This window comes from Pezoporus wallicus, unplaced genomic scaffold (assembly GCF_028554395.1).
Source record: "Pezoporus wallicus isolate ANWC-B61680 ecotype Strahan unplaced genomic scaffold, APGP_CSIRO_Pwel_v1 contig_6999, whole genome shotgun sequence".
NCBI lineage: Eukaryota > Metazoa > Chordata > Aves > Psittaciformes > Psittacidae > Pezoporus > Pezoporus wallicus.
The window spans coordinates 2,312,428-2,329,083 of record NW_026640180.1 but is presented as its reverse complement, the minus strand read 5'-3'; the positions used below and the strand labels follow the sequence as shown (position 1 = coordinate 2,329,083).

Here is a 16,656-nt window from a genome sequence, read left to right as displayed (position 1 = left end):
GCGGTCCCGCTCGCCCGCCGCTCTCCCGGGCACCCCGGCGGCGGCAGCAGCATGCCTCTGCGGGGCTGCTGCCCCGGTACAGAGCGAGGGAGCGGAGGAAGGGGGCGGGTGTCTCCCAAAAAGGGACCGGGAAAGAAAGAGAAGATTGGAGCAGAGGGGAGATAACGAGAGGGCAGAATAGGGCGAAGGAGGGAGGGAGGGTGGGGGAGAACAGGGAAACAAGTTTGGGAGAAATACGAAAGCCCTTCGTAAACGGAGCGGATTTGCTCTCCCTCTCCCAAATCTCGCTTTCCCTGGCAGCGCTACAGAGCCCATCCCCATCTCGGCACAAGGTCCCATGGCCAGCCCCGGTACCCGCCGTGCTGAAGAAGGTGCGGCGGGTCGACACCCCTCACACACACCTCGAACATCCTCGGTTAAACCGAGCTGGGGTTCGGAGGGCAGCGGGAACCGGCAGGGGAGCCTGGCGCCCACATGGAAGCTCCCAGCTGCGGCAGCGGGCTGCGGCGCCGGGGGGGGATCCTACCCATCCCTGCAGTAGCTCGCTAAAATCGCCTTCTTCCTCCTCCCGGTCCGAAGCGGGGAGGGAGAGGAGCACACGCCAGAAAGCCACCCATTGTAGCTTTTAAATGCCTTGCCGCTCAAACCGTCTTTGACACGCCTTGGCCGGGCTCCCAAAGGCATCCTGTGCCATTCGATAGCACTTCAGAAGGGGCCTCTGCGTCCTCCCGCGCCGGGCAGCCTGGACGTGGCCAACGACGGCAGAAGGGGGGGCATCCACCATCCAGCTCCCCGGGCTGGGCACTAGCTCGGGAAAAAGGGCTTCTGGAGAGTCAGCCTCAAGTCAAACGGGGGGGTGACAAAAAGGCAGCGTATGTGTTTCCGGGGCCAGACCTCCGCTCTCGGAGCGCTGTCAGATGCACACCGCCGTTCAGGCCCCGGTTTCGGTGTACACCCAGCTCCGGGTAAAGGCTCTTGTACTTGGCCAGTGCCAGGGCCGCACGACTTGCCCCTGGGGTGCGCCGGCCGCTCTGCGCCCCAGGCTGAGCGGCGCGGGGCTGATCTGCTCGCGAGGGGATGCTCCCCACGTCGGGATGCGGGATCCCCTCCTCACCCACAAGCGAGGCGCCCCCCATCCCTTTCCAGCATTTTTCTCTGCCGGGGCCAGGCACGTCCCGGGCACATGCGACGGGGGTGAGAGACACAAGGAGGGCTCCTCACGGACACAGAGGTGCCCACGGGTGGGAGTGTCAGAAGTGGGGTCACCTGTGTCGGGGGGACCACAGCCGGGAGGTGCCCGGGTCTGTGGGGAGGATAGGGGCCGGGACGCTGCCGGCGTCCTAACTCTTGCGCGATAGGAAGCGGGGGGGGGGGGGGGTGTGTGTGACTGCATGTCTCCATCCCTGCTGCAGCGGCTCGGACCCCCGTGAGCGTGTGCACGCGTTTGCGAGCCCGTGCGTGCGGGGCTCCGCGTGGGCTGGCCCGTCCTCGGTGGGCGCCTGCCTCTCTCCGCGCTGTAGGAGCAGACACGCTGGGCCGTTCCTGCGTATCCCTTTCTCCTCCTTTGTCTTCCCTTTCTTTGGCTTTGACTCTTTCAGGTGCCCCGGCGGTGCCCTCGCGTGCTGCCGGTTGCTGGGAGGTGGCGTGGCTGCCACTGCGCTGCTGTTGTGCGAGAGGAGGGAGGAAAGAGGGCTTGAATGCTGGCTGTTGTGCTCGGCTGGGGTGGGGGGCCGCGGCGGAGGAGGAGGAGGCCGATGATGATGATGATGGAGGGGAGGGGTGACGATGGAGCTCACCGCGGGCGCGCAGTTCCCTGGGGAGCCGCCTGAAAGGCCGCTGCGCTCACCAGCTGACAACGCGTGCTCCACTCCAGACACGGCGCACCGCGGCCGGGAGCGAGGCCAGACCCCCCTCCCTCCCGTCCCCCAGCGCCCCCCCCCCCCCCATTGTCCGCCCCATCGCATTGTCCGCCCCGCTCTAATTAAGAAACACTGGCCCCACGACCAGCTCCCCCCTACCCCCTCCTCCGTGGTCCTTGCGCTTTTCTGGTCTCCCCTCTTCGGGTTTAACCCTTTCTCCCCTTCCCTCCCTCCTCCCTCCCCGAGGCCAGAGGTTGAGCAAACAGCAGCCAGGGAACTGCAAGGCAGCGATGCGCCCTGGCAAACCTGGCACCACCACGCCTCGACCCCTGAAACCCCCGCGCGAACGCCGCCGCCGAACCGGGCGGGTAGAGCCCCGCACCAGACCCCGCGGATGCGGCTCGGAAGGCAGCAGAGCTGCCGTGCGCCTCTCACAAAGGCGGACCCCCACTCCCCAAAAGACCTCCCCCTCTGCGATAGTTTCGCACACTCCGGAGGATATTTAGCGTTCAGCCAAAATTTAACGCTCGGATAGTGCGCATCTGACTCGCCCTTTCAAATAAAAGCCCGTTTAAAACGATAAAACCCCACGAAGCAAAGGGGGCGAAACCGCTTCCAGGAGCTGGAGCGCGTCCCCGCTCTTGTTAAAAAACTTTGCGCTGGTCTGTACAAAACAAACACTGTCGTGGGCTCAATAAAGCGATTTATCCATCTTCATTACTTAAAGAAATGTTGTCTCTTTGTTTGTTTGGGAGATATTAAGCATGCTTAGCTTGCAACACATAGTTGATTCCTTCGCTAGTATCTTGGATACTTGGATCTGACTTTGGAAGGTAGGAGCTAATTGCTAATAATGGAGAGAAAGGAACCAGCCAGCATAGCGGGAGTGGCCCGGCATATGGGGAATGAGCAGTCTGAAATACTCAATATTCAAGTTTCCAAAATATTAATGAGATTATAGCAACCTGCAGCTATACATTACAGCTTGTTAACGGAGTGGAAGAGAGGGGGGCTGCCAGGCGGTTGTTATGCAAACGCTATAGCTGAACCTTAACATGGAAATGCGGCGGGGTATCTCTTTCAAAGAAGTGTTAAAAAGAAAAAGAAGAAGATAAAGACCTTCGGTCAGGGAGTGCTGCGCTGTGGCTGGAGCACAGCACCCCAAACCAGTGATACTGTGCTCCGCCGCATCACTCCAGTGCTAGGAGCCCACACGTGCTCCCTATGTAAAGTGAGACCGGCTCCCAGAGCCCATAAATAAATACTGTAAGCCAAAGGTGACCCACCTGGGGAAAGCTGGTGGGGTTTAGGAGGGAAACTGACCCTACCCATCAGTAGGGTGACCTTTTCACCCTACGGGGCCGTACGCCGTCTCAGTTTCGGCAGGTACGGGGCGGCGGCGGCGGCAGGGCCGGGCGGCCGCCGGGTTACTGGGGGCAGGTGCCCTGTCTCTGCTGGAGAAAGCGACGCTCTCGAGGGCTCCGCTCCCTGGACAATCCCCACCTCCCCGGTGTCACCTGCTGAACCCAGCGGGACCTCGCCACGGCTCCGTTTAGCCCCTGGTCCGGTGCCACGGGCAGGCTGGGCAAAGAATCACCACCACCACCTCCACCCCCCCCGGGGTTTAACCCCAGCCCAGGGGCCACATCCTGCTCCCCCCGGGACCCACCGCGCTGCTCGCGTGTCCCCCAAATCATGCCGGCTTTCCTAACCCTTTTCCAAGGGCTTACGCTGACCCCCGCGGGACAGACGAGACTCAGTGGGGCGACCGGCTCATGTCCCGACCGAGGAAGGGCGGGGAGAAGGGAACGATAGGACTCGAGCGGCGACGGTGCGGAGACAGCCCAGAGCCCCGAGCCCCGCACTTGTTGCGGGACACAGACCCCACGGCCCCTTTGCCCGGAGACGGAGCGGCAAGTCTGCCCCGGGGCATATCCGCCCGGTTCTGACACCGGCCCAGCTTCGGGCGTGCGAGGAGAAAAGCTGAACCCGACCGCGCTTGCAGGCTGGTTTTGTGTTTTTAAATTTATTTCCAGGTTTATTTGATCTCAAAAAAAAAAAAAAATTAAAATACATAAAACAATGGCAGCTGGCTTTGCTAAAATGAAAATAAACGATTCTTGTCGTAGAAAAGGTGGGGATTTTTTTTTTTTTTTTAAGGGGAAGCAGAAATAGTAGCGAACACTCCATAATAAATACGTTTCCTATTTATCACAAAAGCAAAGTAAAAGGGACATAAAAGTTTGACACGACAAAACTGTTTTCGTTTTTAAGAGAGGGTTGGGATTAAGTGGCTTAATTAAATATCGGTCTCGGATTGGCATTCAGTCATTCAGTCCTCTTGAAACCGCATCTCCAGCCGCTGATAAAGTGCTTGCGCGGAGTTTCCCCCCAAAAGACCCCGACGTGGTGCGCTAAGGAATTTCCATCTTTTCTCCGCTATTTTCAGGACACGACGGTGCGTTATTTGTGTGTGTGTGTGCATATGCTTCCACAGCGATACGACTCAGGGCAGGACCGCTGTCCTGAAGGGAGGGGGACGGCGACATCGCCGTCCGCCGGGCAGCGGCAGAGGGGCCAGATTAAATTCTCCTTGAGCATCACCTGCTCGCCGGCGGTGCAAGCCAAGCTCCGCGCTGCAAGGTGGCGTGTTGGCAGGAGGGAACGGCAACGACTTCTAGGCAAAAGAAACTTTAAAAGCGGTAACTAAAACTTGAAACGAGAAAGGAAAACAAAACGAGAAAATCAACCAACCCTGACAGACAGGGCGGGCACAGTCACTCGCTAACAGCCACTTCCCTGGACGGACAAGCCGGGAGCATCTCACAGTGCCCGAAGGCAGCCGATGCCTCCTGGATGGCCGCTCCACCGCGCGGCGGAGTCCGTGCCCAGAGGGGCGCCCGGGAGGTGCTGGGGTCGGCGCCCCTGCCCTAGCTGGCCTCGTCCGAGTCGCTGTAGTGGGAGCGGGGGGAGAACTCCCCGTCGCTCCTGTGGGACCGGGGCGACGTTTTGCTCCTCTCCTGCGGCGGCTGCCCGGGTTGAGGCATGAGGAGGGCGGGGGAAGGGGCTCTCTGTCCCAGCAGGGCGCCCTCGCTAAAGGAGGGAAAGTGCAGCGGGTCGAGCTGCACCGAGTACCCACCCGCTGACGGCGGAGGGGGAAAGCGAGTCCTGCCGTGACCGGGAGGCGAGGCTCTGGGGGGCCCCGGCGGCTGTGCCGGCGGCGGCCCGGCCCCGGCAGCGCAGGGCGGCTCGAAGGGAGCCCCGCGGTGCTCGGGTTTGCCGGGGGTGTCAGGGGTGCCTGCGGGGCTGTGCAGCAGCTCGGCTAGGGCGCTGATGTAGATCTGCGCCATCTGCAGCGTCTCGTACTTGGAGAGCTTCTTGTCGTTGTTGAAGGAGGGGATGACATTGCGCAGCTGGTCGAAGGCGTGGTTCAGCCCGTGCATCCGCCGCCGCTCCCGCGCGTTGGCCGCCAGCCGCCGCTGCTTCTGCACGCCGCTCACCTGCGCCCGCAGACCGGGTCCGCCGCCGCCCCGCGGCCGCCCGCCACCCACTGCCGCCGCTGCCCCGCGCGCCACGCCGGGGCTGCTCCCGCCGCTCCGCGCCGCGCCGCCCACCAGCTCGGCCGCGTCCTCCTCCTCCTCCTCGGCGGAGGGCATCAGGTAGCGCGGCGAGGCGGCGGGCAGGCGCGCGGCGCAGCACACGCCCAGCCAGCCCGCGCCGAACCCGCACCCGCCGGGCTCCGACGCCGGCTCTGGCGCCCCGCGCTCCCGCGCGTCCTCGGCCCACGCGCCCCGCGGCAGGCTCATGGCTCTCAGCGCGGGCGCCGCGCGCACATGCGGGGCGGGAAGGGGGGGGGTGGGGTGTAGCGGGGGCGGCTCGCGGCGTGGCAGGCCGCCTCGCGCGTGGCGCCCCGACGTCTCCGGTGTCGGCCGGGCGCCGCGCCCCCCTTTAAGGAGCGGCACGCGCCGGGGTCCCCCCCCCGCTTTCCCCCCTCACCCCCCTCTTTCTCCTCCCTCGCGCCCCACCCCTCCCGCAGCCCGCCCTCCACTCGCGCCGGTCGCGTGTCGGCGCGGCCAATGGCGCGCGCGCGGGGGCCGGCGCGTGCGGTGAGCCAATGGCGCGCGGGGCGGGAGAGCGGAGGTTGGGGACGGAGGGGGGGTGTGGGCATGGCGACGGGGGTGAGCCTCGGCCGGCGGCACGCGCGGTCTCGCCCCGCCCGGGCAGGCGCGAGCCTGGCGGACGCCCCGCACGCAACAGCGCTCGGGGAAGGGGGTGTGTGTGCGCGCGTGCGTGCGTGCATGTGTGTGCGTGTATGTGTGTGTGTGTATGTGTGTGTGTGTATGTGTGTGCGTGTGTGTGTGTGTGTGTGTGCGTGTGTGCGTGTGTGCGTGTCCCGAAGCGCACTGGCAGCGATGCGTCCCGCACCGGGCACCGGGAACCGGTGCTGGTGGCAGCGCGTCCTCCCCGCACTGCCACCGCCGAGGACGCTCCGTCGCGCCGGGCAAGATGGGCACCAGCGTCCCTCCCCGCCCGAGGGCTCCGGTGAATGCCCTCCCTCCGGGCGCGTCCGGGTGTCCCGACTCGCCCCGGCAGCCGCGGCTTTTCCCGAGTTGGTGGAGCGCAGCGCTGTCCGGGCCGCTGCCGCGGGGTGCCCAGGCAGCCCGTCCCCCGGGCGGCACGCTGCGCCGCTTCGCGGGGGGTTATGTACGGCGCGATCACGTGTGCACCCTCGGTCAGAGTAAGCGGTTCACCGGGGACAGACGAGCAGCCGGGATCCGCAGCCGGGACAACACATTTGCACCGCACCGGGAGCTGCCCCGGTTTCGGGGGGTCCCGGTCTCCCCGCAAGCAAGTCCTTTTGTTCGGCCGACAATGGCTCCCCAAAGGTGGCGGAGAGGGAAGCAACTCCGTGTACGCATCTTAACTCCTCTTCCGCGCAGCCTCCCCGCCGCCGCCCGCTCTCGGGGAAGAGCGGAGATTTACCGTGTGAATAGGCATATTGAGAACAAAGTGATGGGCACAGTATGAGGTAGATACGTTTTTTCAAACGTGAGTAACTGGCAAGCCGAGGAGGGAGCGCAGCAGCTCAGAGCCGTGCGGCCGTGACATAAAATGAGCAACCTCGTGAGTGTGCGGAGCTGGCTGAGCCGCTCTGAGCGCCTCCGAGGCTGGGACCCACCTTCCACCAACAGCTGGATGTGTTCGACCGGGTGCTCGGGGTCCGCTTTCTATGAAGGGAAACCGAAGCTAGCCTTCGCTGTTCTTTTCTGCTTGCAATTATGCTGCTGGACCCCCCCACCGCAAAAAAAAAGTTGTCAAATTCTGATCAAAATGAAAACGTTTACTTAGCAAGAAAGATAAGCAGCAGCAGGAGTTTATGCCTTGTTTCCGTATATTATCTGTGACATTGGCAGGCCGTCTGTTCATATCCAGCAGCAGCTTTTATAAGCTCCTATTACTGCACACACAGAGATGCTTTGATAATTTAAATAAAATAAGAAATCCTCTTTCCACCGTGCTGAACGGTTCTGTTTGCTAGCTAAATACCTAACCCTTCGACTTGTCTTTCTGTCCCCAGGCACTGCACATTCCCTGACTGGGTCCTGGTGATCCAGGCTTGCTTTGTGAGGAGTCTGCTGTACTTGCCTCATCCCTCTTCCCAGTGCTGGGCACTGCAGCTTTGACCCACTCGATGCAAGGACCACGGGACAATGCTTGGAGCTGAGTGGGAGCTTTGCCAAGTAGCAGCTGCTGCCACGCACTCTCAGAAGCTTAGTGAGCTTGAGGCATAGGGACAGCGGTGCTGAAGCCTCGAATGCCTTGCTCCTGATTATGAGGCTGACACAGACCCAGTCCTCCAGCCTACAAGCCACCTGCTTTTCAGGGCTACCTGGCCAAAACCCCGGGCAGGGAGGAGGAGAGCGGCATCCCATTAGCATCCCCTGTGGATGTGGGGCAACTGGTGCCCAGGAGGCGCCCTGATCTCTGGGTAGATCCACTCACAGCAGGTGCTGGAGGCTTCCCTTAACAGGAACGTAGTGATTTTATGGAGCACAGGGGAAGCTCAGCCTATACCCTGGCATGCTCCTCAGCCCAGTTGAGAAACACTACTGGCTGCTTATTTTCCAAGTGTGTGTTCTGTGAGCACATGCTTTGAAACTGGAGGCATCCAAGACTCGCTTGATAGTTTGCCTTTGAAAAGGCATGCACAGAAAAACATTTTCCCCACCAACATCACTACTCAGAGGGGGAAAAATGTATTTCATTGACCCCCCTTGCCCTGTGTACACCCATATGTGCACACGAACTCTGAGTCAAAGGCAAGGGGTAGTTTTATGTTAGTGCTGGGTTTAGCTCTGCTCTCCCAGAATAAGATAAATGTAAGTGATGAAGAACTCCTGGGGCTGGCTGAACTCATTTTGTATTCAGCACTGCCCGGCCCTTTTCTCTTCCCTTTCTCCCTCTCTTTGTATGTTCAAGCCTACTTGAGTTTCTTTTTTTCTTTTGTAGAAGTTGGTTCTTTTGAAGCGGTTCGAGGCACGCCCTGCCGCAAAGGGAACTTCACGGGAGTCGGAAACACAAGCACACCGGTCTGAAACACTTACTGTACAATAGCAGGAATGTAGAAAGCCTTGAAAATGAATCTGCTTTCTCTAAGAAAGTGTCAAAGCTTTCAGAGGAAAACAAACTGAACTTATCCCCGTATCTTTATGCAGATTTTCCCCTGCTCCCCCCTTAGTCTGGTTAAGGGCTGAGGCAACAGCTCGGGGTCAGGCACATATTAGTGTTACAGAAAGATGGGTTACAAAAGGTGTGGGGGGAGAATAGACCTGCAAAAAGCCTCCTCTATCATTATGGCCAGAGACATTTGCAAAGCACACAAAGCACACGGGTCAGCCCTCAGCTTAATTGTGCTCAACAATCTAATTGCTCATTCAATCCCATTTAGAGATCAGCAGGCTGCTCTGCCGGCACCATTACCCCTTAGGAAGTGTTTTATTCTCCCTCTTCCCTTGCTCCACTTTCTCCACTTGTTCTCTCATTTCCTCCCTTCATTTTGAAAAGCAGGGGGAACCCGCTCCTTGCCTCCCCTGGCCTTTGATCTGGTCTTCAGGCAGTTAAATGCACAAGTAGAGACAAACTTGTGTCACTCACCGAGGTCAGGTAATCCTCACTGAATCTCAACTGCCACCTGCCCAGGCCTCCAGCAAGAGGAGGGGAGGTCCATTCCTGCCTACCTCATAACTGACCTGCACCCTGGATGACAAACCCCATCACCCCATCTAAAAGCTACAACAGTGAGCTATCAGAGGCACATACAGACCCATGCACAGCCTAATAGTTTTCAGTGTCATCAACCGCACCATCAGAATATTCACCCAAATAAAGTATTCATATTTACATTATTTAGAGCAGGTGAGGTTAAAGCAGAGGAGGGTCCAGCAGCAAGTCTTTCTTAAGACTCCTTCTGTGCTCAGTGCCTGATGCTTTACTGTCAAGTATGTTCTAAATACACGTGAGAAGTGCCAACCACAAGGAATGCAAAAGCCCAGGTACTTGGAACATCACAATGGACTCGAGCATTAGTGAAACCTGCCCCCTTTCCACCCATGAATAACTAGGACCACCATGCTGCTGAAGCAGATGTGCCCCCATTTCTGCAGAGCAATGTTCCTCGCACATCATTCCAACTACTCAACGTCACTCACTTCAACTTTTTGAGGGTCTATACAACCAACTCCCATTTCCTGGTGATGGTTAGCCGCATGAAGACCCAACACAGACCTGCACACTGAGGCTAACCAGCAGACACTTTCTGCTCTGTACAGTTAATTCTAGCACAAGTACTCCCACTGCCTCCAAGAGAAAGGCAAAGCACTGCTGTAACAATACTTGCCCACCTCCTGGGGTCATTGTAAGGCATAATTAATTCAGCTTTGTAATATATTTGGAAATCTTATCTATGGAATTTATACCTACATACACTTTGTCCTTTTATTTAAATGGCTGAAACTGTTTCTGAGAATTGAATTTATGCTCATAATGGAAAAATAAGACCCTTCATATTCAAGGAAGCATCACTAATAACAATATCATTTAGTCACTTTATTTTAAGCACTTTCTTGTTTTTCCACTCAGCTTGGAAAGGAGTTTCTACTAAAATTGCCAAATACCTCAGTCCCACAGAGCTCTGGCAAGCTGAGACACTACTCAGCTGCAGGACACTTGCAACAACAGGCCTCCAGAAAACCAAATGCAAACCACCAAAACCACCACGCAGGGGTTTGCTGGGCTGTCACCATGGTCTGGTAAGCACTGCCCTGGTCCCAGGCAATCACAGAGCATGCTTTGGCAGGCAGCAAACAGTTTTGTCCTGTACTGAACTTGGGAGCTCTGATCGCAGGGGCACAGAGGTTTGCATTTGCTTGGCTACTGCTTCTGACAGAAACTGTAACCACAAGAGCTGGAAACAGCTTAGGCAGGCAGCTTTTAGGATCTGCATTACCAAGTATACCCCAGAACAAAGCTCTTGGAAAAAGAAGAACTAGTTAATGACTTAAAAATAATTATACCCTGCACAGAATTGGAAGCTTTTGCTTGCAGTTCAGAACTACTTTAATGCAATGGAAACACTGGTATCAGACCCAAGGGACCTGTGTCAGAGGCTTTATACCTTCTGTATCCACCAGCCACTATTGTCTCCTAATAGCGATGTTAAATGAGCAACTCTTTAAATGAGCAACAACAGAACACTACTAACTGTCCCTCCTTAAAAGGTGCTTTAAAACCAAGAGTTGACCAGCATGCTTTCATTAGGCTGTTGCTTAATACATTTTACTGATACAAATCACTTAACCAAGAAAATGACCAGTGCCATCAACAGTTTTACAGCACAAGAACAACACTTCATCTGGTTTAACATCGGAGAATTGATCATCCATCCATCCATCCATCCATCCATCCATCCATCCACTAAGACAATACATTCCCTTCAAATCATATATGGTCACCTCCACTTGTTCCCAATGTCTCTTGCTCAAGATCTCAGGGGGTGTAAGTACTCCAGATTTCTAAGCATGTAGAATAGCTGGTACTAGATTTTGTCTTTTCTAGTCAAAAAGTATAAACTAAAAGATTAGGTTGCAAACTCTTTGTGGCACAGTAGTAACATATTTCAGTGGACAAGTGGGAAAAAAAACAACAGCTGACAAGTAAGCAAGAGGAAAACAGGAAAAAATCTGACATTTTAAACTGTCTGCATTGACTCTCAACAACAGCACTACTAGAGCAGTAACCTGGGAGTATGGGGGGTGCTTCAATTGTACTGGGCGTTTAACATTGTGTTCTTACATCCATAACCTACGAATCTCTTGGCAATCAGGCAGCCCTGAAGGTTTCTTAGTAGTGGAAATGCCAGCCTGGAATTTGAACCTTTGCTGGTCTCCTGAGGAGGGGTGGCCTCTACAGTGCAAAGAGTAAATATTTACAGTTGCAGAAGCCAAAACAATGCAGAGAGCAGTGGTCCTAAGGGGAGAAACACAAGTGAATGGACCCAGCCTGGTGCTGATCTGCACCTGCCATCCAATCCCCAGAGCGGACAGTACTTCCCCACGAAAGAAACGCTTGTCAGCCAAGAAAAAATATACTACCTTGCCATGCACAGGAAATCCTTCTATTTAATCCCTGACGGTAAAGAGCACAAGGACTTCTAGGAACACTCAATTTCCAGCACAACACAGAACCAATTGAACTTTCAGGAACTGTGCCTGTGAAAGGCTGTGAAAAGCAAACCCCTCTGAGGACATCTTCATCTGGCCTGCTACCTTGTAAATTAGGATGTTTTAAGAAATTTTGAAAACTTGTTAAGAAAGTAGAACCAGAGTAATTCCTTTTCTCCTTTGTTTTCTTTGTAGTGCCTGCTACAGGTGTCCTCTTTGGCTGTGTTCAGAGGCAACGGGTGCTCAGTTGCAGTGCTGTAACTCTTTGGAAGCAGTCCTCTGCAGCAGCAGACTTGCTAAACCCTGCCTGTGGCACGATCTGTACCTCTGGCATACCCCCAAGCTGCAGGATGTGATTGCTCCGGATCTGGAGAGAGACTTGCTATAGACTAAGCATTTCTATTTACTGTGCAAGCAGATTGTCTTGAGCTCCATGAAAGTTTTAGGAATTTCCACAGGGTGAAGCCTAATGTTCTCCTTCAGTGTGCAAGAGATACGCTAAGGCAGGAAGCGAGATTAGAGACAGCTGAGGGCCTGCGGAGGCCAGGAACCCCCGTTTTCACTAACCTGACTGTACAGCTCTCACAGTGCATGTGACATCCCTTGTGTGGGTTGCACAAGTGTTCCGTTTCAGCACCCAAGCACTCGGCTTTGGCAGGAGGAATGGCAGAAGCAGTCACCATCCCACCTCCCTCATTTACGAGCACAAAACCCCACCTCTTGCTTCAGCACAGCTGCTGCATCCATGCCACTACACATTAGTTTTGAGGCAGACCTGTGTGCATTTGCATCCCAGTGAGAGCATGAGGAGACCACGTCTTGCCTCGAAGGCAGCATGCAAGCAACATCCAGCAAGAGCTGCTTTGCTAAACAAGATCCTGGTGTCTCCGGTGGTTCCTCCATGCCTGCTGCAGGCTGCGGCATGGACAAACATGAATCTCTTTCACAGCAAGACAGGTCTGCCTTGGTCAGGGCACCCGCTTCAATGGGCCTGGAGGTTTGCAGTGCCCAGGCCGTGCACCATCAGATGCCCCCCCCAGCCCCCTGCCCTGGTGAGACAGTGGTGAAGCCCACCGGCCCGTCCCCGTTCTCCCCCTTTCCCCGAGCCCCTCGGGTGGGGTGTGCGCCCCGGGGCTGCCCCTCTGCCGGCAACAGGTTGAATATTGTAGGTGTGGGCGATTAAAGTGTCGCCGGCACAATGGCGGTCTGTGTCCCATTCGCCACGCCCGGGCTCCTCTTTGGAAAGTGCACACAAGAGGTGACACGGCGCTGGCCCCCGCCATTATCCCGGCGGCATAGCGGCGCGGCCCGACCCGTCTCCCGGGAAATGGGGCTCCCCCGGCCGCCACGGGACCACCGTGGCCGCGCACGGCTCCACGCGAACCGCCTGAATGCATCGACCCCGCAACAACGGCTGCACCCTCAATGCCTCTCCCCTTCAGCGGCTCCCCTCGACGGCCGCACCCTGAGGGCAGATGGGGAGTTCCTGGCGGGGGACAGCCGAGAAGCCGACGGGACAAGGAGCCCCAGTCCCCCTGAGCTGGACTCGAGCGCCGGAGCGACCGCGCGGGAGCCTGAGGCGGTGCCGCAGCGCCACCATCCGGGCGGCAGCGGGCAGAGCAGGCCCGCCGCTCCCCCCGCCAAAATCAACCTCTCTGCTGCCCCCGCGCAGCTGAGGGTTAACGATGGCTGCCGGGCCCCGCCGGCTGACCCCCGGCTTCCTCCCTCCGTTTCCCTTCCCTCCCTACGGCGAGTGCAGCTCACCTGTGCGAGGCCGTCAGCACCGGTCAGGAGCCAGGTGAAGCTACCAGCGAGTAAGAGCGGTGGTCAGCCGAGACAGCAGATGTGTGAGGCACAGAGCAAGCGGTAAATTCAAGCCAGGCTAAGAGACAAGGGCAAATTTGGTTCTTCCATGTCTGTTTGACATTAAAAAAAGCACTGAACCAAACACCACTGAATTAACCAGAATAAAGCCGAAACTCTCCATCAGGGGAAAACCCAGCTAGGTGTAGACAGAAGTTTGCTGTACTGGGGGATTCTGACTACAGCAGCTGAGTCACCAGGGCCACCAGCAGGGGTTTTCCCAGCTTTTCCCCTTTTTTTGGCCACCATTCACTCAGGAAGAAGGACTGTGGGGCACTGAATGGAGACCTGTGCAAAACCACTGCACCTGCTGGTTCATTATATGGCCAGGTTAATTTTATTATTACGCCAGCAGATCACTATATGTCATGGGAACAGCCCACTGGCTGTAAGTTTGAGAAGGAGAGCTTTTTGCATGTGTCAATATTTATGGAAGAAATATTTATGGGAATAAGTTTTCTCTTTCAAAGAACTCATATAATATATAACAGGCCTAATATGCACATGAATAGGCCTACATTTGCCAGATGATACAACAAGCCTTTAAAACTGAAGATAACAGTGGTATTTATTGGAGACAGTAAATATGTCTTTCAAACATCAGATTTCCAGGTATATCAGCTCTACATCTACCTATCTTCCATCTTGATGCAGGAAAAACAAACCTCCCTGTGCCCCACATCAGCTACCCCTTCTGTACTGTGTAGAGAGTCTAATAGGATTATTTTCTATCATATAAAGTGTTTCAGGAGATTCTGTTTTGTCAGAGCAGGGGAAGAGAACAAAACTTCACCTGTGATCTCCGACACCTGCAGAGATGTAAAACCGGTTCAAGCAACAGCAGAGATTACTCAGAAAGGCCTGTAAAAGTTAGAGCAAGACAAACCATTCCAGTGTTGCCTGAGCAGTATTTCATAAAGAAACATGCTTTTCTGTTACACTACATCAATTTCTCCCTGTGTTCACTGTCATTCCGCAGAGACTGTGCCTTAAAAACGTGTCAGATAGCAGGAGTAGCAAGTAACCGCATTATTAGCTTTGTTCACAGTATTTGCTTTCTTCCTCCTGTTCCCCTGTGTGTAAGCAAAAGAATTAATTAGTAACAACATGGGTCAGCTGTGATTACTCTTGCTGTGGTCCACAGTGAATATTCATACGCAGGCAATATTCAAAACCAAACAAGACCTCCCCATTGTGTGTGTGAAGAGGCATGTCCCTGGCCAGTGGGGGAGAGGGGCGAGCTTACCAGCGGTGGCAGGCCTACAATGCACTCACAGAGCTGCCCACCTCCCACCCTGCTCTTTATTTCTTTCCTGGCACTTGGCAGGGACACAATCTGGACTGGCAGAGCAAGTCAAATGTAACACAAACAGCCCACGAAAAGGGTTGGTTTGTTTTTCCCAGCTGTGCTTTGTAATGTCTAGCAGTCATATAACACCACCTTCATACCAGGCTCCCTTGCCACAGCATCTTCTGGGTGCCGAAAGGAGGGTCCCTCTGTATTTGAGTAAGGGGAATAAAAGACACCTCTGAGCCTTTCTTTCAGTGCCAACCAAGGTTAAGATTCAAGGTGGGGCAATTTTCTATGCAGAGAATTTGTGGCTACTCCATCCCTGGCAGTGTTCAAGGCCAGGGTTTTGAGCAACCTGGTCTAGTGGAAGGTGTCCCTGCCCATGGCAGGGGGGTGTCGGAACTAGATGGTCATTAAGGTCCCTTCCAACCCAAACCATTCTATGATATGGTAAGAGGCTGGTTCACATGGATGTTTGCAGAGAGGGCTTTGATACACCTGATGATGTGCCCCACACACAGTCAAGAGAGCTAGCAAGAAAGCCTGAGTAATTAGAAGGGACTGCTGAGAAGGAAGGGTCTGCTTTCAACCTCCCTGGCTTGGTACATTTCCCAGTGATGTCCCATTGACGGTCATGTACCAGTGTGTGAGACTGGGACACTGCACCCCCCTATAGCAGTGGTACTGCCACACCCCTGCAGGGAGGGGAAAGGCAGGCAAAGCTCTGCTGTCCTGGTGGGCAACCAGATGTGAACCCCAAATCAGTGTGGGAGCATCTTTGCCCTGAAAATAAGCACCCCTTCCCTCTCTTTTCCTGCTCTCCATGACCTCCACTGACTCCGGGGCTGAGGGTCAAATGGAGGTGGAAGTGGAAGGAGCTGAAACAGAACTGGGGGAGCCCAGCTACAGAGCACTCACCTGGTGGGCTGTAATATACAGCCCACATACAGGAATGTGAAAAGAAATCTGTGTGGTACTCCTGGGCAGCAGCTGTACCTGAGCAGCCAGTTTGCACACCCTGTGAGGCTGGACTGGCTGTGGCATGGAGCAGGAGGGCAATGCTCGGAAGCACCTGTAGCTCTGTGGTTACTAGAGGAGCTAAATTACTGTCTCCTACAGACATGCAAGTGCACCGCCCCCCTCCAAGTCAATTAATGGGTTTGCCTTCAGCTCTTTATTTTGATTTGGGAAGGGGAAGTCTTTTAATGGCTGATAGCTGGATTTGAAAATAAAGCTGTTTGTTGTTAATGTTTGCTTTAGTGCTCTGCAGCAGTCCTGTATACCATGTAGTGTTGGTGCATCACCCACTTGCAACATCAAAACAAATGGCCTTACTAGTGCTGGTAGAATTATCTCCAGGACCACTGAGCTGTCATGTTGTGGGGAGGGGGTGTCATGTGCTTGCTCGGTTGCAGGTAGCTTTCATTTCCTACTGGTATGGTAGTTATGGATCCCTGGAATTTGTACTGGGGCTCATATGGCCACTGTGCCTGTTCACATGTGCCCTGCTTTGGGCAGCACTGCCAGCACCTCTGGGAAAAGCTCACTGTTGTGGGAGGCTAACCAGGCATGCAAAGGCCTCCTGCCCTGATACATGGCACTCTCCAACTGCTGCTGGGCTCACACACCACTTCTGGAGGGGCTAGGGAGAAATGTGTCATCTACATTCCCATCTCTGTAGACCTGCTTATGAGCCTCAGGTAGGTATGTAACAGCCCCTGCTGCAGTTTTTAAGGGGCCAAGGCTGATCTGAAATGACTGCTGGGGCAGATGGAGCAGTGTTGAAAGTGTATCTCTGGCCTGTGAACAGGACAACCCTTGCCTCTTCCCACTGCCAACCCATTGGGCAGTGCAACCCTCTCTTGGCTCTCTGCTTGCCTCTCTTGCCCCACTATCTTCAAAGTCTTTGTCTTGAGCATTCAGG

At 55.5% G+C, this 16,656-nt stretch overlaps 2 protein-coding genes across 2 annotated transcripts in view; both read right to left on the bottom strand.

Moving 5' to 3' along the window:
- The window catches only part of GRID2 (glutamate ionotropic receptor delta type subunit 2), a 914,338-nt gene that overhangs the window by 165,675 nt on the left and 732,007 nt on the right, over positions 1 to 16,656 (bottom strand). The window lies entirely within an intron of this gene.
- Positions 4,667 to 5,665, bottom strand: ATOH1 (atonal bHLH transcription factor 1). The gene has a single exon (XM_057417999.1). It carries the CDS (start codon positions 5,663 to 5,665, stop codon positions 4,790 to 4,792), a length of 876 nt encoding a protein of 291 aa, XP_057273982.1. The 3' UTR covers positions 4,667 to 4,789.